The 22816-nt window shown below is 42.7% G+C and overlaps 3 protein-coding genes across 7 annotated transcripts in view; 2 read left to right on the top strand and 1 right to left on the bottom strand.

Moving 5' to 3' along the window:
* The first annotated feature begins 580 nt into the window (after nt 1–580).
* On the top strand, nt 581–20370 carry PDCD4 (programmed cell death 4). 3 transcript variants are annotated; one of them, XM_054830989.1, is made up of 13 exons: nt 581–749; nt 5051–5201; nt 6380–6472; nt 9834–10130; nt 10689–10783; nt 12517–12630; nt 12902–13123; nt 13387–13484; nt 14989–15103; nt 15892–15999; nt 17081–17191; nt 18176–18315; nt 19635–20370. In XM_054830989.1, the coding sequence occupies exons 3-13, from the start codon at nt 6433–6435 to the stop codon at nt 19693–19695; spliced, it is 1401 nt and encodes a 466-aa protein (XP_054686964.1). In that variant the 5' UTR covers nt 581–749; nt 5051–5201; nt 6380–6432; the 3' UTR covers nt 19696–20370. The 3 variants fall into 3 exon arrangements, with proteins under 3 accessions (XP_054686964.1, XP_054686965.1, XP_054686967.1); XM_054830990.1 differs by lacking the exon at nt 581–749 and adding an exon at nt 3474–3614; XM_054830992.1 differs by lacking the exon at nt 581–749 and adding an exon at nt 4315–4787.
* On the bottom strand, nt 11255–21405 carry BBIP1 (BBSome interacting protein 1). 3 transcript variants are annotated; one of them, XR_008577815.1, is made up of 3 exons: nt 21279–21405; nt 20991–21202; nt 11255–12229 (listed from the first exon to the last, which is right to left on the bottom strand). XR_008577815.1 is itself a non-coding variant. In XM_054830993.1 (2 exons), exons 1-2 carry the CDS (start codon nt 21322–21324, stop codon nt 21048–21050), a joined length of 201 nt encoding a protein of 66 aa, XP_054686968.1. In that variant the 5' UTR covers nt 21325–21405; the 3' UTR covers nt 20945–21047. The 3 variants fall into 3 exon arrangements, 1 of the variants encoding a protein (XP_054686968.1); XR_008577816.1 differs by lacking the exon at nt 11255–12229 and adding an exon at nt 18324–18700; XM_054830993.1 differs by lacking the exon at nt 11255–12229 and having other exon boundaries at nt 20945–21202.
* Nucleotides 21221–22816, top strand: part of SHOC2 (SHOC2 leucine rich repeat scaffold protein) — an 82378-nt gene continuing 80782 nt past the window's right edge. The window contains exon 1 of the mRNA XM_054830984.1: nt 21221–21238. The gene's annotated coding sequence lies outside the window, so the exon portion shown is untranslated. The remainder of the gene's footprint in view (nt 21239–22816) is intronic.

The raw sequence follows: 22816 nt of genomic DNA, 5'->3' as shown, positions 1-22816 counted from the left end.
TGCAAAAATAAAAGCAGGCTAAAGGAAAAGAAAGCAGAAGGCCAAGAGACAGGCAACTGAACAGAGCAGATTGATTTCACAGATATGATACAGTTTTGCTGTCTGCATTATGTGTGGAAATTTATATTCCAAGTGACACAGTAACAGACTCGATTGTAATCAAACAGCACTGCTGAGGTGTCAGGAGCACAGATGCTGTCTTTCAAAAATATTTAAAACAGAAAGTAAAACTTTGAAAAATCCGCGGTGGCGACTGCAATGAAAATGCTCTGCGATGTTTCTAACCCAACACAACTTCTCTCTGCTTTTCACTGCTCTCTCTGGTGCTGGAGGTCTGACGACCTACATGAGTCACCTCAGTTACAGCTCAGATAAACCACGATGAAAAAGCAAAGACCGGCATCAAACTGGCCAGAGCAGCCTGGAGACGCGCAGTGTCTATTGTGCACTAGACATCGGACAGGGGGAAGGGCTGCTCCTCGCATTTTGGGGAACTTCAGCCAATGGATTCCTCCCCTGGGTGTTACGGGAGGGCTTGGCCAGCGTGTGAGAAAGGGAGGGCAGAGTTTGAAAACAACCCAGCAGGCTCTAAGGAAGGAAGGCAGCTAGAAAGTGACCTGCTCGCCACCGTGCAAACATTTTGCTCAAGGTGATCGGCGGTGTTAGGGGTGGAAGAGCAGGAGGGCCCTGGTAACTGCTGGCGGGTCCCTGCTTGGCGCAGGTCGGGGCGGCGGAGGTCCTGCGCGCAGGTAACCCCGGGAGACCGGTGTTGGGGAGCGGGCGTAGAGCTGCGCAGCCCGCACAGCTTGCCTGGAGCTGCAAACTGGCCAGAAATGGTCTAAAGAGGGTTGGGGTTTTTTTCTGTGGCGGGAGGAATTCTGCTCTTTTGTTTTTATGGTGGTATGTTTGCTATTACTATGGCTGGGGGAGGGAGACCAGGAGGGAGCAAGCAGGTCTCTACGGCTCAGACGTTAGCATGTGATCAGCTGTCTTTTAAATATTACAGGCGGTTTTGAGGTTAGAAAGGCAAGAAGTGCTATCTTTTAGCAGACTGGTTGATACAATGGAAAAATACAAATAAACTTTCATGCACATCAGTCCTTTTTCAAGTCACAGTGTTTTAGAAATCAGAAAGTATGTGCAGTCAAATCTAGACAAGATTTTTCAGTGATTGATAACCCAGCTGGTAATAGAGACATTCAGCAGGAGAAAGAAAAAACACACCATTTTCTTGTCTGGAGGTGTGCTGGATGGTTCAGGGGTTTTAATCTTCTTTTGATTACTTTTGGGGCTCTTAGAAGTGCTCCAGTCCTAAATTTTACCAGAAAATCCTCTAGCAATTTTCCACGGTGCTTTAAAATGTGTAATTGGCATGATGCACTGATTTTGTGGCATCTTCTCTCATGCAGGTTCTGGTTACTGTTTCAGTTTCACTGCCACCTCTTTCCTCCTCACTGCCAAATCTCTTTAAAGGCCCTCTCCTGTCTTGCAGGGGAAGCCAAATTCCACGATCTACGTTAATAGCTAGGATTTATTTTCCGAATCTCGATGATGACACTGTAGTGGTTTGCTTGGTGCGTGCTAGTCAGTGGAGATGCAAAGAGCAAACTAGAAAGTATTTTTTGATTGATGGGGAAACAACATCTTTTGAGGCTGCCGCTAGGTTGCATGTGAAAAAAAGTCTTGTGTGAGCACGTTGAACTGTCCTGACTTGAAAATGTCTGCAACTTAGTGTCTTTGTGAACACCAGAGATTTTCTTTCTGTCATTTGTCTGATGGGGAAAGTATTTATCATTAAAAATGCAGTAATTGTGCTGCACAGTCTTTTATGTTAAAAGACATGTTATGATCACTGTTGTTTTAATTCTTAAACCTAGTTTTGATGATTCATGCAAAGCTGGGCCAGTAAATGAATTCAGAGGCTCTTATAGAGGGAAAATTTGGCTCTTACTTCAGTACACTGATTCGGAGTAGATTTATACTGGAAAAATATGTAAAAATACTACAAAAGTCAAGTCATAATCTATTAATTGAGGAGGATTCTCTTGCTGGCAGCTGAAAAATCCTGCAATGCATAAGTACTGAAGCAGAAAGGATTTGTATTTTCTTCCTTCATAGCACTGGTCTGCTGTCGCTTAGGCTCTCCCGAGCGACAAGTTCGAGAGAGAAAACAAAGGGTTAGCTGAGTTTTTAGGAGAGACCGTGAATGCAGGCGAAATACATGACAATGACAGGGGACCATCATCCCTAATTAGGTGTCTGGCCTCAGGCAGTGGGTACAGAATAAACAGGGTAAATGTAAACTAAAATAAGGTAGAAAGCTTGGAAGGTTGTGGATAGATATGCATGGTTCAGCTGTCAATCCTAAAAGTGCACTGTGTTAGGAGTTTCAGCAGTGGAGAAGGTGGCCGCAGCACCTTTTACCTGTCGGATTGCCTGCGAAGTAGGGCTCGTCTGCCAGCTGTGAGGCAGTTGTGCTGTGTCCCAGTCCCCCTGCCTAAACCCCTGTCCTGCAACACCCAATGCTGAAGAGAAGGTAGAGGGGTCTTGTGTGGAGCAGGGGCAAAAGCCCTTTAATCCCCATGAGAGCAACACAAAGAAGAGGTAATACATTATTTTCCTGGTGGTTTTGCTTCGGAAAAAAAAAAAAAAAAAAGGTTTCTAATTAAAGGACACAACGTTGAGGAGCAGCCAGGCACAGCTGTCAAGGTTTGCAGGGATCTCGTCTCCCCAGTGAGGTTCTGTCACTGGCCCTGCCAACACCCCTCCAGCCCCTCCATGGTCTCTGGGTGCAACCACCCTCCCACGTCCCGGCTTTTGCCATTTCAAATCTAACCTCAAACGGGTCAAAGGTATTGCTAATTGATGCTAAATGATCCTCCTGAACGTTAGGAAGTCAGGAGATGATGGCATGGTGCACTTCTGTGAGCAGACTGGGGTGCGTAATGGAGGTCGGTGGCCTGATGTGTGTGCAATAGCCCCGAAGGGCTCCTCTTCACGTACCCACACAGAGAGCGTGAGCCAGCTGTATTTTAACCACCGGGCCAGCTATCCCAGGTAGGCCGGTACACGCCAGAGGGCCTGCAGGACAGGGCTTGAGCAGGAGGGCGGCGAGCCGCTGCCGGCGGGGGCAGCAGGCAGCGCCGCACGGAGCAGTCTCTCCAACTCCCTCACGCACCGGGGCATTTCCTTCACCTCTCCCCGTGAACGCTGCGGGCCGGGCCGCGGCCAGCAGCCGCCGCACAACGGGACATCTCCTCACGGGCCCAACCGACCGCCCCCCCCGCACGAATGGCTCCTTTCCGCTCCCACCCGCCCCCGCCGACGCCCCCGCCATGGTTTCGCCCACCCCGCTCTCTCCCCCCTCCTTTTCCTGAGGGCTGCACACCTCACCATCCCCACCCACCGGCATCTCCGCCTGCCGATTGGCTGCGCTGGCAGGCGGGGACCAGCCAATCCGCGGCGCCGCTGGCGGCCGTGTCGCTGGGGGGAAGAAAACAAAAACAAGCAGGCAGGGGCGCTCGCGCGGCCGAGGGGGGCGGGGCCGAGTCGAGCGGCGGTGGTGGCAGCGCAGCGCGGAGCGGAGCGGTCGGGCCCGCGGACCGCCGCCGCCGGTAACAGTCCTGGGGGCGGCGTGTGAGGGGACATGGCGCGGGCGGCCCTGCCTCCTCCCTGCAGGCGCGACGCGACGGGGCGAGGCGACCCTGCAGGGTGCGGGGGGGGGGCAGGCCGCGGGGCGGTCGTTGAGGGGCGGTTGGCGCCTCGAGGACCTGGTCCCCCTGACTGACCCCTGGGCCGCTGGCCAGCCCGCCCCGCTGTCGCTGCCCTGGCGCGACCGGTCCCTCGATCGTGGCAAGCGGGCTTGGCTGCGCCCCGCTTCGCCGCCTGCGGCGGTGACAGCGTTGCTGAGGGCACCTCCCGTGAGGTGCGGCTGCTTCTCGGGCGCAGCCGCGCTGGGTCAACGGCTGCCAGGCCTGTGCCGCCGTGCGGGCGTGTGGCGGCAGGGCCCTGCGCCAGCTGTGCTCCCACCGGCCGTCAGCTCTCGGTCACGCCTGTCCTTAAGGGCCGGAGTTGCTCCGCCATTGATTCCTTCCAGCGGCACGGGTTTTGTAGGGGTGGCTAAATCTTACCAGGTTATTCTTGTGTGGGGCTGTAGAACAATAACTGGTGTTTGCAGATCTCCAAAGCCTTGGTAATGAGGAGTGTTTGTTTCAAGTTAGGGAGAAAAGAAGAATCGAGTAAGCTGTGTGGAGGTTCCTCAGGGATGTTTTGCATAGACGTAAGGTCTTGATAAGTTTTGGAAGCTTTCTTGTACAGTGTGTGTTGTTGCTAAACGTTAATTTGCCGCTGTTTACCTGCTGAGATAGAATTGCTTGCTTAGATAGAGTACATGCAGTGGTAGTGATTGCAGAGACCTGAAAATATTTTACTGATGGTTTTCAGTGACTTAGGAAATACCCTTGTCTGCTGAACTACTTTCAAAGTACTGTTTGAAACACTGATTAATCTTAAGATCTCTCACATTCTTGTTTTGCAGAATGCTTAAATTTACTTCTATCCATTTTGTTCCTGTATTATTCTAACATAAAATTTTGGGGTTATATATTCTGATGTTTTTAATGCAGGTCTTCAAATTGTGTTGTCTAGTTGATTGATAGTACTGGTGGTATAAGTCTGCAAAATATAAAGTGATTTTTTTTTTCCCTACAGTGATAAATATCAGCATCCTGAAGCTCCAGCAGGCCTGTTGGTTTGAGTTAATGAGAGGGTGCATTGATAAATTGAAAGTATGTCTCCTGATCAATATGATAGTGTGAATTGTAAAGCCCAGTCATTCCATCATCCTTTTTGTAAACAAAGCAGGGTGCTGAATCTCAAAAAGACAGTGTATGAAAATTGAGTTGTTATTTATTATGTTGCCATAGGTGGAGAATTTTAACTGGGGTCCTATATGGAAAAAGTATTTCTCCACTTGAAACTTAGGAGTTGATTACAAAGTCGTGATTATTGTTTATTACAGATTTTGTCCTTTGTCTTGTTTTTTTCAAAGAGGTGGACAACTGATGGAACATTCCACTAGGAAGAATCAAACTGTTCTTACAAGGTAGTTTGCTCAGATTAGACTGAGATCCGTACAAAAAAAAAAAATCTCAACCAACAGTGACTGGGAACACTTGAGAACTCCTGAATGATTGATTGAGGTAACTCAGAAAAAATGTTTATCTAAAAAAAATGGTGTGGGGCAGGGAGGACTTCTTACTACAAAAGCTGTTAACTGTTTGGGTTGACATTAGGAAATGCAAGATCATGACAGCTTGATACTGTGCCCTAACCCAGAGTTTCTTTATTGCCAACGGTCGGTGATGAATCATTTGCAGTTAATAGGCCTGTGGTAGGCAAGAGGGCATAAGAGGGGAAAACAAGGAAAGAGAAGAAAAGGGGAAGGGAGTGCTGTTGTTTCGTGTCACAATCTTGCCACTCAACGGTAAGCTGTTTTCAGGGCACCAAAGGATGGGGGGGCGGGGTGGGAAGGAAAGAGCCACTGAATTCTTAAGGGGCAGACACAAATACCAGTAATATTCACAGGAGTATGAAGTGGTTTGTGAAAATCTTGCAGGTGAAGAAGTGTATGGGGAATTCTGGAGCTGCTTAATTTTTTGTCTACATAAAGGAAAGATGTGGTGACATGGGGTGGTTTGTAGAATAGCAGCTGCTGGGAAGAGGGAGAGAGAGTAACAGAAAAAGAGAAGTGTTCAACGTTATCCCTTGCAGATTGAATGGTGGTTGCAAGGAGTGTTTGAAGGGTGCAGAAGCACAGATGCGAAAGCTTGACAGCTGTATGTACACACACAATAAAACATAAAGACTGTGTCCTTGAGGGGAGGAACAAAAAATAGCTTGTCTCCTAAGGGCTGGTCTGAACTTGATAAATTGGTACCATTTTATCAGTATAGTTCACCTGAAGAACGTTTCTCTTGTGGGTGTAATTATAACATTGATCTTGTATGCTCATATAGATAAACACTTCGCAAAATAGGACAGACTAAGTTGATAGAGGTGGCTTTTATCAACTAAAAAAAGCTGCATACAGAGGGCTTTTACCCTTAAAATAACGGCTTTTATCCTGTTGCCTCCTTTATAAGCAACAGACATGACAGCTGCTAAGACATCAAGGCTTATATAGATGTGTGTGAGGGTGGTGCTGTCTCACGTTACACCGTTTACCTTCCCAGGAACTTCTCAGTGGTTACTGATAGTTAATTATAACTTAAAAAAACCCCTATTTTTGCATTGTATTTTGTGAGTGAAGCCTTTGCAGCTTTTCTTTAAGATTTGGTCTAGTGCTTTTTTTTCCCTAAGCTTCTCTGTTTCTGTTTAGGCCTTGGAAGGAAAACGTGAAGACTTTACATTTCACAGTTCTGTTAAGCAACTATGGAAATAGAAAAGGAGCACATTTATATTACCCCAACAGGTAAGTAATATATTCAGTATTTTTTTTAATTAAAATTGCTTAGCTGACCTGAAGTGTTCTCTGTAGAAAAATTGTATTGCATGTTAATTTTTTAACAGTACTGTTTTTTTAAAAAAATAAATAAAAATTTCACAGAATAGTTCTTTCAATTATGTACCTTAGTATCCTGCTTGATGACATTTATTTCAAAATTTGTTAAAGAAATGTTAACATCATGATCTTAACTTACTAAATAATAATGACTCTGGGCTCCTTACCATCTGACTTCCAGTAGTGCTGGTGTGAAGAAAAGAATAAGCTCAAAAGTAAAATGTGTAGGTGCATTTGCGAGGTACAAATTCTGCTTTTATGTAGCTGTTTACCTTAAAATTAGAGGAAATAAATGATGAAAGGCTTGACTGGAAGCGAACTGGCATGGGAAGAATTTACCTAACATGTGTTAGAGACTGCCCTGAAATTGACTGTTTTGTCCGTATCACAAATGTGTTTTATGATGCTTAGTCAAGTTAACACAATTTCATGTTATTTTCTGTGTCTTCCAAAGGTTGTGATGATCTGCACTGACCTTTTTATACCAAAGAGCTTTTGTAGGTTTTAAACGTTTTTCAGAAAAAAAATTGTGTATATGTTAAGATGGTACGTAATGCAGTTAGTGGCAGCATGCTCCATATGACCTCTTATTTTGAACCAGAATTAGGTCAATGTAGAAGATACGTTACTTCTCAGCATTTTAGAATTATATTTGGATAATAGGTGGGAAACTGCTAGATATCTAAATTGACCTAATTTGGTCAAATGAATTTGTGTGTAGGTAAGTACTTGCTGAATGCTTTGTTAATTAAGGTAGCACCATAAAAGCGCAGATTTTAAGTGTGCCAGCTAGGCTTAATAGCAGGGCAGTAAGATAAATTTGGATAACTTTGCTTACTATATATTAAAAAGTCTTAAACTTTATAGAACACTGTTATTCCTTATGTATCTGTATGTATATGATGTAAAAATGAGAAACTGAAAGGAAGATCTGCATTATTTGATATGTACTTTTTATAAAATTACTTTAGAAAATTGTTGAAAACTAGTACATCTACTTAACCTATTTTTTCAGCCTAACTAGGTAACTAATATTGGAGGGCCATTTGGTTATAGTATGGAGAAAGAGGTTGCAGCTGGAAATGATAGTGTTACATTAAAAAAAACTAGTTTTGTAATGCAGTGAGAAATACCAAGTCTTATGGGTTGGATGTTTCCTGTGGAGGATTTCCTTTAGTCTCGAACCTGAGATCAGGATTGTGTGAGGAGGTTGGACTGCAGCCTCCCGTTTTGTCCTTAGTCATCAGATTCAGGACTGACTTGCGTTAACTGTTGGCCATTTTCTTTGGAAACTGAGAAAGTAGTAAGTGGTCTTTGAAGAGTGTAGTTCCTGGGCAGCCAGATAGCAGGTCTAAACTGGAGAAAATCATGGGAGAGTGGACAATGAAGAATTTGAATTCATTTGTCTGAGATGAGCTGGTTGTGCTGATGGGGTCTCCCTGGGGAATGAGAGGAAGGAAACCTGTTCTGTTTGGTTTTGATTTTTTTCCCCCTCTGCAAGCTTTATGCAAATTTCTCATTGTTTTATTAAAATGTTAGACAAACTGAGAAAGCTTGTTGTGGGGAATCTTTTCCTGGATGTGATGCATGCTTTTCTTTTTTAGCTTGCTGCAAGCATAAAATGAATGCTTTTGCGGGAGTAATGAGTGGAAAGATGAAGCTTAGACTGGAATGGCTGCATTATTGTTCAGCTGTAGCATTCACATCTGTGAACACTAGTATCTAAATGTTATTTCTTTGATCACAAAGGAGGCAGTTGCATCAAACTTTCTACATTTTGTACTGTAGTATCCTCTTTGATACGGGTAAATATTTTGAGGTTGGAAATGTTTTATTAGTGCACTTTGCTTTCAAAACAATTTTTCGTGAACCTGTTTTGAATTGAATAAATGTAGTTCTGAGAAGTATTGCCAAATGAACGTTGCTAATTAGAATGTGTTGGAATGGTGAAGTAATGCATTCAGCTAAGTTCAAATACAAATTAAAATATTCCTTATTATCTGGGTTTATGGCAGTGAACTTTTCTGTGAGGCAGGCTTGGCACAGCTGGAAAAGCAGCTGCTTCTGTGTGCGTTTCCTAGGGTTGGGACTATAGGTTCTATCTTTGAACTCTACTGAATCCTTAAGAAAAGAAGGGCTGCGTAACTGGGAGCTGAGGCTGTTCCCTTTGTGTGTGTGTTTTCCAAATTGCCAGGACTCCCAGGGTACTAACTGGAATGTAAATGGGTCCCTATGTGCTTTTTTTTATCTTGATGCTTAAGAATGGGAAGAAGAACTTAGGAAGGCTTTTGCTCATAATGCTCTCAATAAGACATTCTGCTGAACCATACAGCTCAGGTGGGGGACATCCTAACTTTGTGAAATAAGACTTTGGATCCAAATCTTAAATGTGCATTAACTTCCTGGAAGAGTGGAATTATTGCATTTCTCAGTGCTCTGAGACATTTACAGATCCTTAAGTTGAGAGAGTGTTTTTTGCTGGGTATGAAACAAAGCTAGTTACCTATTACATATGATTGTGCTGGGGAATAAGCCATGGCCATTTTAGAAACAGTCTTGCCAGAAGCTACAGTGAGGTGCAATCCATAGAGAAGATGAGAGATCATGCTGTTTGAAAAGACTTTATTTATTCTATGAGTCTTCGTTACCAAACTCTCTAGGCTTTGTATGAAACAGCATTTTTTTCCCCCCACAACTTACAAAAACATCACTACTTTCATTTTTTATTCTTGCAAGTCTAAATCATTGTTTTTCTAGCTGGTGAGCTGTGTTTGAAATTTCTTGAATGAGGGGAATGTTGGTTGATGATTTAGGAAATTAATTTCACTTTGGTGACTAGTCTGTTAACATTAGTGGGTTCTTACAGAATTTACTGTATTGGCAGTTTTGTTTGTTTCGAAGTCAAGAGATGAGTGGGTGGAGTGAGAACTAGGCACTTAGATCTTACGCACTGAGGAGTTCTGATAGTTTTTGTTTAACAAGGGTGGGGTTTTCTGTGGTTACCTGTTTATAAATGGTTTATTCATTTGCTTTCCAACTCTTGACATAGGCTCTGTTTTGATTGTGGATAGTTTGTGCAGGGGAATAAGGAACTCCTTATTACTGTGATGTGTAGACATATTTTAAAAACAACATCATTTGCCTTAACAGTGTTGGAAATAAGAGTTCTATTTAACGTTGTAATCCTTTTAAAATGCAACATGTTTTGGTATTCTAACATAAAACTGTTTAAAACTATAACAGATTTTTTTTGCTTTGTCTCCTTTTTAAGAACTTGAAAATCTAAGTGATGCTCCGTTTTCCGGTGATGAAGAAAATGGTGGCTCTGAGGAACGGAAGACTGAAATCAATGGAAATTGGATTCCTGCAACTTCAATTACTGAAGCCAGAATAAATGCTAAAGCAAAGAGACGGTTGAGGAAAAATTCTTCTAGAGATTCTGGGAGAGGAGACTCTGTTAGCGACAATGGAGATACACTGAAGATTGGAGTTGTACCGACGAGCCCAAAGGGGAAACTCCTGGACAGGCGATCCCGGTCTGGAAAGGGAAGAGGTCTACCAAAGAAAGGTTGGTGTAGCTTAGTGAAGAGAGTAGCATGATAAAGATTCTGTCCAAAACATAGTATTTTTTACCCACTGGGAATCATTTTCATAAAGCACAGTCTCTGTGCAGGCATTTGGTTCTTTGTGTTAGATAGTAGGTGGCAATAGGAGCTAATAGTAGGTGGCATTCTTATCAGAAAATTTTATATGTGTATTGCCAATTCTGTCTTTAAAGCAAGTACCTTTTCTTAGCAAATTTAATACAGAAATTTGAACTGTTGGTGGTTCACAGGACTGTTATTATTGCAAACTTAAAGCATGGCTATATTTGAAAGTACAGTTTCAACCTTCAGGAATTCTTGTGCAGTTTCATACTGCTTCTAGTATCTTACTGGAAAGTGGTGAAAAGACTGGTTGATAAAGTGGGAACATGTCATACAAACACACTCTTCAGCATATACTGTTAGTCAGGAGGCGGGCACAAGCAGTGATACATCACTCTCAAGTGAAAGACTGTTGGGTTGAACTCAGAAGTATTCTTTGTAAACTGGTGGTCCTTGCTTACTGTCCAATGTTTTTCCAGGTGGAGCAGGTGGTAAAGGAGTTTGGGGAACACCAGGTCAAGTGTATGATGTGGAAGAAGTAGATGTTAAGGATCCTAATTATGATGATGACCAGGTAGGCAAATAATTTCTTTGCAGTATTGTTTTTTTATTTCCTTTATTGATTTCAATTGCTTTGATGCTTATTATATTAATAGAAGTTTGACCTTGTGAGTTATGTGAATGTCAGCCTAGTTGTACTAAATGCTCATTTTTATGTTCAAGAATGGCTAAAGACAACTGTTGTAGAAGTGTCACAGCGTAACACTCACAAATCTTAACCCACGAGCCCTCTTTCTGTGCCTGACTAGGCAGCACCCTTTTCTCAGGTGTGGTGTTCACTGCTGGTTCCTATGGAGGTGAATGTTGCAGTGCTGCTCTACATTGCAAACAGGCACCATATTAAAAATGCAACACAGACTTTCTCGGGTTGGGAGTTTAGTCTGGGACAGTATCCTTTATGTTTTTTCTCTTCCCTGTATTCCCAATGTCTTGTATCTACTTGGTATAAACACTTCAAACTAGTGCAACATTGATAGCCTGGATATTTTGTTTACATGTATTTATTTAGAATATGTTGTGGAAGACTGTACCTCACAGCCATATTATTGGGAGAAAAAAGTAAAGTTTGTTGGGCAGAGGGTGCTTTATGACATTGAATCACTGAGGAAAGGAAACACTGATTACAAACAGAATTACTAAAGTCTCTGAGATCAACACAATTGTGAGACCACAAGTAAATTCTGTATAACATAAGCAGAGTGATGGTGGTGTCCTTTGAGCAGAGGCTGTTTGCTGTAGCCGTAGCTGCTGAGAGGATGGTATATGGGAATATGAAAACCTTCTTCCAGTATCAGTTTTTTCCCTGCAATTCAACACTTTACATTAACAGAGATAGCTTAATTTTAAATAGCTGATGAGTGCATAAAAGAAAGTTTAATGAAGAATTAATATTCTGTGGAACTTCTGTATGCTTAGCTTTTCTATGATTGTAATGGAGACTGATGTGATGGAAGGATAGGCTTTTGGACTGCTGCTACACTTCTTGATCATGGAAAGCTTCTTTCCAATAAGCATTGGTTGGAAAACTTCTTTGCTCAGATTGCTGTGATCTGTAGTATTGCTCTGAATGTTACTTCTGTAGTCTGTGAGGAGTATGGAACTGAATTATGGCAGGGAGATCTGGTCATACTGGAACTCTGGAGGACTGGGTTATACAGGAGACGGTTGCTGTGTGATTCTTTTTCCCCCTTAGGGAACATCTTCACTCACAAATATTCTGAAAATGCCTTTTCTTTGATTTGTATGTGCTGTCACCTGTCTGGTCACGCAGTCACTAAGGAAGAGAGAAAAGAGGCAGGCTTGCTGTCAGGGACTGGAGTGCCACTTGCAGGGAAAGGTGCTGAAAGTTAAACCTTGTGCTGTGGCACAGCTAACTGCTGGGCTGGGACTGGAGTTTCTGTTGCTCTCCCCTCAGTACATAGGCGCTTCATCTCTGTGTTCACATGGTGTCAGCAGAACCCTAGGAACAGATTGGAGTGTTTACCATTGTTTAACAGTAAATTCAGCCTTTCAGTGAAATTCAGCTAACAGTAAATTCCAAATATATGAAGCATGACATTTAGCCAGCATTGTCCACACTAATGGTAGAGACATAATCTGATGTTTTCTGGAAGAATACTGACTACCAAGACTAAAACATTAAGGATTTAGAAGATATATTTTGATGCGATTAGCACTGCATAAAATATAAGAAGAGACAGTATTGTTTACAAAAGGGTATATGTTTTTGTTTGTCTTTTAAAATAGGAGAACTGTGTCTATGAAACAGTAGTTTTACCTCTGGATGAAAGAGCATTTGAAAAAACTTTAACACCAATCATACAGGAGTATTTTGAACATGGAGATACTAATGAAGTTTCGGTATGTCGCATGCCTTTTTACTTCTTTATTTTAGAGAGCAAACCTGTAGCATACAAGGGAATCCAGGTGCAAGCTATAAATGAGTGTATAGAGATGTTGGTAAGAAATGTGCAGTAAGAATACCTAAGCAGTTATAGTAATTAATGAGCAGAAGCATATATGTAAATATATGAATATAAGCATATAAATATTTATATATTTGTAATGTATTTATATAATATAATAAAAATTATGAAATCTTAATCTGTTTTGTTTTTCAAATCTTATTTAGGAGATGCTGAAGGATTTAAACCTTGGTGAAATGAAATACAGTGTGCCAGTGCTGGCTGTTTCCTTGGCATTAGAGGGGAAGGCTAGCCACAGGGAAATGACATCTAAGCTTATCTCTGACCTTTGTGGGACAGTAGTAAGCAAAAATGATGTGGAAAAATCCTTTGATAGACTGCTTAAAGAGCTACCTGAATTGGTGTTGGATTCTCCCAGGGCACCACAGGTATATTTGTAAAGTTTTATGCTGGTAGTCAAAAGCTTTTTCTTTTAAATTGTGGCTTAAATAGGTCAAGTAAACTGAAGTAGACTCTGTATTTTGAAAAATATCTATGGATCATCTTGATCCCCTACCACTTTCCCAGGCTGTTTTTTGACTTTGAGATGGCTCATTTAAATAAAATCTGAAAACCAAGCACATTATAATTGTCTACTTAGAACTACTTTGAAATTCAGCATTTAATTAAAAATGCTTCTGTTTTGTTGCAGCTGGTGGGCCAGTTTATTGCTAGAGCTGTTGGAGATGGGATTCTAAGCAATACCTACATAGATGGCTACAAAGGCACTGTGGATTGTGTCCAAGCTCGGTAACTTTCTTTTTCATATAGCTACAGTTTTCTATTCCAAATGCTGAAGATGATCAGGAATTCAGGACATTGGGATAAATCATGGTTCTCTATAACTTTTAATTTAAAATGATGAAAAAGAAACCCACAAAGTCTGTAAAAACAACAGCAACAAAATCCAAAATTACTCAGGTCACAGGAGAAATACTGAAAATGCCTGAAAATGTATTAATACATTTGAGTTCAGTTTGTCAGGTTTGTTTTCCAGCTTATGTTTGAGGGTGAAAAAAAATGAGTTGAAACAAGAAGTGATTATAGAAGGTTTTGTCTTTAGAAAAAGCTTTAATGTGATTAATGAGTAAATATAGCATCAGGACAGCTGCTGTAAATATGTTCTGAAATACACAAGGGATTAACTGTTTTGCCTTATAAAGGTTTGAAGCTTGTGCGGTGCTTTCCCAGACTTTCTCTGCAATGCTTTATTCATTAAGAAGTGTAATTGTTCTTCATGACAGGGTGAGAAGTTTGAAGGAGCGATCTCTGACAAAGGGAGACATTTTAGTAACTAGCTATGTTTTATTATTTTTCCCCCATAAGTGTATTTCAGGCTTGATACGGAGGTGCTGAAATCTTGAGGCTTCTAAAAACTCCGTTTGTAATCTTTATAGTTAGGTACTTTTAGCAGGAAGGGAAATGCTGAGCTGCCTAACTTGAGGGTTCAAATTGTGAAAATTGTCTGTCAGTGAAACAAACGTCTCCTGTGATTTGAAGGATTGTAGCCTGCGTACTGCGCATCTGGGATGCTTTGCTGCCTTTGCTGTTTCTTGGCCAGTCTTTTCTGCTCGTTAAATCTTGGTGAATAGAGTTGTTATTGGCTAGTCCCCAGTATGAGGATTGGGATAACTGTTCCTCCTTTAGCTGGGTGGTGCTTAACTGGATCTGAGATTTCTTCTTTTCACCTTCCTTTTTCATTCTTCTCTCAATGAATTGGCAAGCTTCCCTAGTTCACGCCATCTTTTTGCAACTATGTGTTTGCCTCCTGAAGTGCTGTTTTGGCTTAAATCTCAAGATTTCATAATTCTTTAGACCCAAACAGAAAATAATATTTCAGTAGAAAAGCTGTTCTTCAGCACGGAAGCAACTCAGGCCTCTTTTGTTTGAGTTATACATGCCAAGCTGCATTCTTGGAGGAGCCCAGATACAATCCATCTCTGCGTAAGAAAATATGTTCATTCTTGTGAAGATGTTTCAGATCTGCATTGATGATTCAGATCTGCTGCCATCACAGGATTGTTACCTGTCCTTAGGATGGTGTAACCAGAAGTGTAAAGGTGGCAGACAGAGAATGTGGGGAGCTAGCTTGCTGGCTTCTTGATCCAGATGTCCCTGTGGAATTGCTGACCTTGACCTCTTCCCAGGGATCTGGTCACTTTTCCCAAAAAGGAATGGCAGTGGGGGAAGTTACAGATGCCTTTTAATGAAGTTATTAGAAAACTTTTTAAAAAACACCAACTTTGCTTTCTAGAGCTGCACTGGACCGAGCTACTGTTTTGCTGAGTATGACAAAGGGTGGAAAGCGTATAGACAACGTATGGGGGTCAGGAGGTGGCCAGCAGTCTGTGAAACACCTTGTTAAAGAGGTAGCTGATTTCTACAAAATTCTTCTTTAGAGCTTATCTTGTTTGGTATGGAGCAAAGGGATACCTACATCCTGTAGCAAAATGATGTCGAGTGTTTTGGCTTCTTTCTTAAATTTATTTTTACAAAGTATATTTTAAAAACTGATGTAGGTAATTTTGTTGATTTTGTAGTATTCGTCAGTGGTGGGAACATGCTAGTACATATTCTGTATTGCAAGTATACATTTATTTTTGCTTTAAGCAAAATTTTAGGCACTTAGCTTTTTAAAAGCTTACAATATAAAGTGGTGAAGTAATTAGAAGAGCCAAGATGAAACTGGCTAAGCTAGATAAACTATTACTGTTTTTTTGGCATCACTGATTAAAAGCACCGTAATAACTCAAAAAGAGAGGAAGAAACAGGAATGGTTAGAGATCCATGCTATGAAGTAGGCAGGTTTAAAGGAAAAGGTCATGTTATAATTTCTAAGTTGTGGGAGTAACAAGATAGGAGAAGGAGAAGTAGTTCAGGGGAGAAGATAAACTTAATTGTACTCATATTAACCTTTTATGGTGAATCTTATAAAGCAATGTTTTTGGTGCTTGTGTGTCTGTTAACACTGTGGATACGTATTTGGCTTACACTGTGTTTCAGGTTGCTGATAACGTCTCAGTTTAATTAAAAAACTTCAGCAGCAAGTTTCAGGAACTTGCTGCTGGGTTGATCGCAGATTATCAAAACACTTGACAGCTTTTAAATTTTGTATCTCATTAGTCTTGGACTTTTTGTTTGTTTTAAAAATCAATAGATTGATATGTTGCTGAAAGAGTATTTGCTTTCTGGAGATGTACTGGAAGTTGAACGTAGCCTTCAGGAACTGGAAGTACCCCATTTTCACCATGAGCTTGTGTATGAAGTAAGGAGAAATCAAAGTCCCTTTAATAATTGTCAGTAATACCAACAGGTTTGGTTTTATTTTGATGTGGGCATGCAAATAATATAACTGGAATCTGAAGCTCAAGTTGTAAGTTCCGATATTATTTGAATAACTAAATCATTTCATGTAAAGTTAATGGTTTGTGTGCTCGTTAATGTGCACATTGTTCAACAAGTAAGCTGCTGCTAACTCTGGAAAGATCCAGAAATAATTTTTTTGTTGGGTAAATAGTTGAATTCAGATTATTATAGATTTCTGAAAAAGAAGAGCTCAGTTTATTTTCTGCTGAGGAATTGCAGCAAAAAGTCACACTTTGTTTTGGTGTTTATTTCCTTTTAGTTTCAGATATCTGGGTATTCTAATGGATGTTACCTGTTTTTGTTAAATTCTAGAGCTTCCTTTTCAGGGTGGAATTGTTCCATCTAGCACATTTGTAAAAGTTCTGAGATACTTCAGAACCAGACCGTATAAGAGAAGGATCTTTGTTATATCTGGGAGACTGTTCCCATTTGTTCTTTTTTATCTGCCAAATTGGGAAACGGTTGTTTACCAATAAAGGTGAACACCCAAAATTTATGGAATTTTCTTTTCAGTAAAGTGACTCCTTTTAGAAAATTCCTTCACGACATAAACACAGAATCCTTTTAGTTGATGGGGAGTGTGGAGATTTGTAGATTTTTAAACTTCTACATTCTTGTAAAATCATAGATACAAAATAATCATAGAATCAAAATTAATTCCACAAAATTAATTGCCATCTGTACTGCAGCAACCATATGGATATAGTCATGTAGCTCTCAAACCTGAGCCAGAAAGGCAATACTTTTCACTCTCTAGTCTTTTCTGGTTTTCCATACCTTTTAACTTTATCCTAATAACTTCTCATCAATTTTTCTTTTCAAATAATAATAATATACTGAAATTGTGAGTGCATGTAACTTGTCTCCCCAGAAAATGCCTCATAATGCACTCACTCCTTTTCGCACCTTATATGCTTACACAACATGTACTTGGACCACTGTTTTCTTTTTAGTTAAAACACCTGCATGATTTGTTTTAGGCCATTGTGATGGTCTTGGAGTCAACTGGAGAAAAGACCTTTAAAATGATACTGGATCTGTTGAAATCTCTGTGGAGGTCTTCTGTCATTACTATGGACCAAATGAAAAGAGTAAGTGTGGCATTTAGAGAATTTTGGGTAAGGTCTTCCAAAATTTGTATGGTTTTTACCTTCTTTTAAGTACTATTTGTAGTCTATTGCTGACTGCTACTTTTTTTAAATTCTCTGTGTTCATTCTGTATGCCATGCAAATAATCTGTCACTGATATACGTACAATACTTATCATGTACTGGAAGAAGTACAGATGAATTCCAAGCAGTAGTTCTCTGTAGGACTGCAAGGTACAGAATATTTGAATCTTCAGTCAAAGATTTCCAACTGCTTTTATGCAATTGAGTGGTTAAAAATAATAATGCTGCAATATAGCTTAATTTGTCTTAAATATAATTTTTCTTTTTATCCAGTAGTTCTTCATAACTGAAGTACAATAAGGACCCACCTAATTACAAATGTCAGTTAGAACAGCTAGCATTTTACACATTTGGAATCATCCATGGCTTTGCTTCTAGATATGAATATAGGACAGCTGTTCTGTCCCATGGCAAACTAGGTACCACACAGACTTGTGTGAAAATTCACCCAGCCGTACTGCTGGTGGGAAGTGATGAAGTCATCTCTGGGTGTCACCAGTGTTTCCCTTACTGCATAAACTGTTGTGGTCAAGATTTGTGGCCCCATTTCGTTCATTTACATGGAAGAAAAATTAACTTCTCTTCCTTGTGTTACTACCCATGCAATAGCAGCCAGGCTGATATACGCATTCTGTACTGTCTGGATTTCTGGCTTCTAAAGAAATTAAAAACCCAGCTGGTGTTTTTATGTAGATAGGTAGTTGTGCAATACCATGGTATTTGCTGGTATTATACCTTGCTTTTCCACTGACTTACAGCTGCTTTGCTTTAGGTTTGTTGAAACTGTCCATAGTATACATGAAGCTATATTGAAATAAATCCTCTGAGTGCAAAAGGATAATTAAAAATTTTGTAATAAAATCATAGAATAACCAGATCATTATTTGAATTCTTACACTGCAGGGCTATGAACGAGTTTACCGTGAAATCCCAGATATTAACCTGGATGTGCCACACTCCTATTCTGTGCTTGAGCGGTTTGTAGAGGAATGCTTTCAGGCTGGAATTATCTCCAAACCACTGAGAGACCTCTGTCCTTCAAGGTACTTGTTTTATTGTAGATAGCTGAAGGCACTGCTTTTTGTCCCCACCGTAGGTAACGGAAAGCAGGATCTTATGACCAAAGTATTACAAATTGGAACTGGAAACTATGGAGGATGGAGAAACAGAGGTTTGGAGTGGTAAAAAGTTTATTAAGAAGCTGCACTGATGTGAAACCTGGAGGCTGGGATACATACTTGAGGAAAGTAAGCCTCTGGTGGGTCCCAGGCAGCATGCCGGTGTGCTCTCCAGAGGATGAAGGCCTGCCTCTCCTCTGTTTTGCTGATATACTTGGCAGAGATCAGTGCAGTGCCAGGATGGAAGGTTGAGGTGTCACAATGATCCATGCAGCAACAGTGGAAAACTGTCAGCTACAGTGAAAAAGAACTGAGAAAAAAATTTGCTTTTAAGCAATGGTTTAAACATACCAAATGGCAGGAATAGAGTTCTAAGATGAGACAACCAATGCTAATGTTTGTGTCAAAGGGAACAGGACGCTTATGTGGAGTAAGTTCTACATGCCTGATCCCTTCATATCCGTCTGTTGCGTGGTTTGTATACTGCTTCTTGTTTTGTTACTGTTTACTTACTCATAGCATGAATAATGCTGTTTGAACTGTAGCTATTCAGTATTCTGTTGTCTCCTTACTGGTCACAGTACGATTTTAAGTTCTATTTCCTGTGGGGAATATGTGTAATTTTTAAAGTATTATGTTAAAACTATTGATCACAATTTACATATAGGTAATCCTATTTGGTAGATTAGATCTTTCCAGTTTGGGTGTTCTGTTAGGCTTCTTAAACCATCTTGACAGCTTGCGATAAGTTCAGTTTTTGAAGTGTCCGTGCCTTTATCAAAAGCAGCCTCTATTTATGGACTTTAGATGTAAAATTGAGTTTGTGTATTTTGGTGTCAAATGTTTTGCAGGTTTGGGGTATGGGAGGGTTGAAAGTCATCAAGTATTAATACACTGAGAGGCATTTTTGGCTTCTGTACTTCACTTTTGGGTAGAAAACCACCATTCCTAGGCTTTCAAACTGGGATCTTTTGCAAGTGTGAACATTATAAGGTGAGCAAAGCAGAAAGCACTTGACAACGCAGTTTTTTAAAAGCTTTTTGCAAATAAACCTAGCTGTAAGATTCAGCTGCATTTTAAGCAATTTACCAGTGATCAACAATGATGTCAGCTAATCTTGCTGAACTTGCACACCTTATATTTGACTCCTGAGGCCAAGGGAAGATTCTTTTCAGTGACAGATAAGAAAACACTAGAGATGCTACTTTGAACTTACTGAAAAGATACTTTCTCCTTTCTTACAGGGGCAGAAAGCGTTTTGTGAGCGAAGGAGATGGAGGTCGTCTTAAGCTAGAAAGCTACTGAATGTGAGAACCAACTCCTGAAGCCTTAGAAGTTTAAAGGGAAAATAGATATCTATATATATACAAACACGCATGCTTTTTTGGTGTGTGTATGTATATATGTATACACATATACCAAAATTTTAAGAGTTGCTTAGCACAGTTCATATTTTTTTAAAAGCACATGTTTTGGGTACAAATCGTTTTTTTTAAATAGTTTTATAAATTTCAGAAAGAAAACTTCTTTCTTTGGGCATATAGTAGAACAAGTGGCCACTCTGCTGTGGTGGTGCCTTCAAATAAGCTATATCTTAAGTGCCATATGTTTATGACCTAATCATTCCATGTTTGCATCGATGTCTGACTGCCGCTCGCTCTTTCAAGGACAGTGTTGTCATCATAAAATCACTGGTTTATACAAAGCTTTATAGAAGGGTCAAGTTAAGCTGCTATGATCCTATTTTCATTGCTGCTGAAGAAATACTGTGCTTTGGGAGGAAAAATAGCTGTTTCTTTGTTTTAAAGAGCCCAAGAAAATGGAGTTGGGTCACAAGATTAATTCATCTGTTTTGGGGAGAACACTGGTTGGTTTTAGCCCCATGTACCAAACTCGTCTTTTTTTTTTTTTTTTTTTTTTCTATGTAACTGGAAAAGTGATAAGTTCTGGTAAACCATATTAAAAATATTTTTTTGTGAAGCTCCTCTTTCTGGCTTTTTTTAAACAGAACAAATTTAATTGTGTTCAGATCTTTGAAGTGTGTGCAATTAAGCTGTACATCTAACACTGCCCTTTTGTATTATGATCTGCAGAAGAGCATTGAGTAATTCAACTCATGGTAAGTATTTACCAAACATGTTTTTGAAAACCAGTGACTTGCATAGGAGGGTCCAGGCTGGCTCGGAGATACTCGGCATGTGTCTATGCAGAGCAGCTTTGCCAAGGCCTTTCTCTAGAACCAGGCGGGTCTGGGGAAGACCCTCACAGCAGCACGGTGGAGCCCCTCCTCCTCCCTTGCGTTTTTCAGTTGTGCGCGTTCAGAAATGCCGGTAGTAGCTGTGAGAGGGCCGGGAAGGCGGTGCGCCAGCCCGCTGAGCCGCCGTTCGAGCGGCGGGGTTGTGTAACTGGCCTCCTGCCCGGCCCTAGAGCAGCGCCTACCGGGGCCGTGCTACCTGCCGGCCTTGCCACGCCTACAGCCGCTTTCGTGGAAATTTTACGGAAAAACGCCAGAAAAAGAGCCTCCCGCCTCCCCAGTCCAGCAGCAGCTCCTGCGTTCTCAGCCAGCCTTTAATCCGCAAGCTCCGTTACAAAGCGGGTACCTCCGAGTCGCGGGTGCGGCCACCGCAGGGCACGGTGCTCACCACCCCTCCCCGGGGCTAGGGCCGGGGCGGCGGGGTCCCCTCGGCTGGCCGCGCCGCCTCCAGCGCCGCCCGCTGCAGCTTCTCCAGCTTCTCCAGCGACACCGACTTGAGGGGCAGCACCTTGGGCTTGCACAGCACCATGGCGGCCGCGTCCTCCACCGACAGCTGCCCTGCGAAGGGAGAAAAAGGCCGTGCGTCAGCTACAGGTCCGGGCCGGTTGCCGGGGGGCGCGCCCGCCGCCGGTACCTTGCTTGGGCAGCACCTCCCGGAACGCGGCCTTCCCCTCCGGCATGGCGGCTCCCGCACAGCGGCGCGCAGACGCGGTGCTGAGAGGAACGCACGCCTTCCGCCAAGAAACTACAGGTCCCTGCCTGCACGGCGCGGCGCCGCGCCCGCATATCCGGAGCTGCGGATGTCCCCGGTACCCCGGTGCGTGCTGGGAACTGTAGTCCTGGGGGTGCGAAAGGAGCTGGGCGGCCAACTCCGCGGTGGGAAGTGTAGTCCTTTCCGTGGCGCATTGCACGCCGGGAACTGTAGTTGCTGTGTCGGGGCAGCCCCGTGGCTGCGCCCTGGCAGCGGGGCCGGGCTGCTGGATCCCCGCCAGCCGCCGCAGGGCCGGGCGGGGCGGCGTCCTGCGTGGGCAGCGGGCAGCAGGATGCGGAGCCCGGCTGCTCCGGGGTCGGGGGCTCGGTGGGGCGGCCGCGGCCTGGCTGGCTCGCTCCGGTGGGAGCGCGCAGAGCCGAGCCGAGCCGAGGCAGACCGGCCCGGGCCCGGGCCCCCGCGGCAGCTCCCAGCCTCCCGCCGCACCGGGGCTCTTCGGCTGGGCGGCGCCGTTAAACCTGCGCGGGCCTGTCGGCCCCGCGGCGTGCCGCTGCCTGCTCGCCTGCCCGCCCGCCCTGGCTGCCGGGGCTCGCCGGGCCTCCCCGCCCCGCCGGGTCTGCGCTCCTCCTCGCCCCGAAATTCGGGCTTTGGGGCTTTTTTTTTTTTTTTTTTTTTTTCAATCAAACCCGCAGCAGATACCGTCCAACAGACGGGCTTGGGCAGGGTGTATGTGTTCCTTGTTTTGCTTTTCGAGCAGTGCCTTAAGATTCGCCATGTGAATTGTGCTAGTGTTTGAAATGTAAACAGCAGTAAAAGCCGGTATCTTTCTAAAGGCTGAGGGCCGAAGTGTCGCCAAACCTGACCAGCCAGCGCACCTGAGATCCCCATCACCACTGGGTTCGCGTCTTGAGGATCCTTTGCTGCTCGGTAGCAGCTCCGCTTAGAAATCCCTGGCCATGGTGCTCTCGGGGTCGGTGGAGAGCAATTCACCTGGTCGTCCCTGTGTCTGTGCGATGCCCCAGGACCACCCCAATTCTGGGATGTGTTGTAATTTTAGATTTTGTTAATGAGCTTGCCTGTGTGCCCCACACACGTTGTCTGCCTCTGCCTTGGCGTGGGGATTGACAGTTAAGGGTCATAATCCTGCTAACCTAGCAGGTGATAGTTCCTGTAGTTGTTCTGGGACGGGGGCTTGCTTTTTACTGCCGCACAGGATGGATGAATGGCCATGGATGAATAAAATGAGGGAGAAAATGATTTTTGCTAATCACTCTTTTCCATTCTGTCTTGATGCAGCTGGCTGCGTGCTTCCCTCTTTGAGCTCAGGGATTGTGCTGTGGACCTGTCAGCTATGGGTTCCAGGGCGCTCCTGGGTTTGCTGGGAGACTTGTGATAAAACTTTTAACTTCTAGTAAATGGCACCTCTCTGATAGTTATTTAAAGCCTCTGCATTGTTCCAGATC

This window comes from Grus americana, chromosome 7 (assembly GCF_028858705.1).
Source record: "Grus americana isolate bGruAme1 chromosome 7, bGruAme1.mat, whole genome shotgun sequence".
Classification (NCBI taxonomy): Eukaryota; Metazoa; Chordata; class Aves; order Gruiformes; family Gruidae; genus Grus; species Grus americana.
This window is presented reverse-complemented; position numbering and strand designations above follow the sequence as displayed.

Bases quoted from the DNA above. Each gene is read 5' to 3' on its own strand.
- BBIP1 (XM_054830993.1), bottom strand. From the start codon at position 21,324: ATGCCGGAGGGGAAGGCCGCGTTCCGGGAGGTGCTGCCCAAGCAAG. The intron at 21,203-21,278 runs GTACCGGCGGCG...CTCCCTTCGCAG, and splicing joins GGAGGTGCTGCCCAAGCAAG to GGCAGCTGTCGGTGGAGGAC.
- PDCD4 (XM_054830989.1), top strand. From the start codon at position 6,433: ATGGAAATAGAAAAGGAGCACATTTATATTACCCCAACAG. The intron at 10,131-10,688 runs GTTGGTGTAGCT...ATGTTTTTCCAG, and splicing joins AAGAGGTCTACCAAAGAAAG to GTGGAGCAGGTGGTAAAGGA. The intron at 15,104-15,891 runs GTAGCTGATTTC...AAAAATCAATAG, and splicing joins TGAAACACCTTGTTAAAGAG to ATTGATATGTTGCTGAAAGA.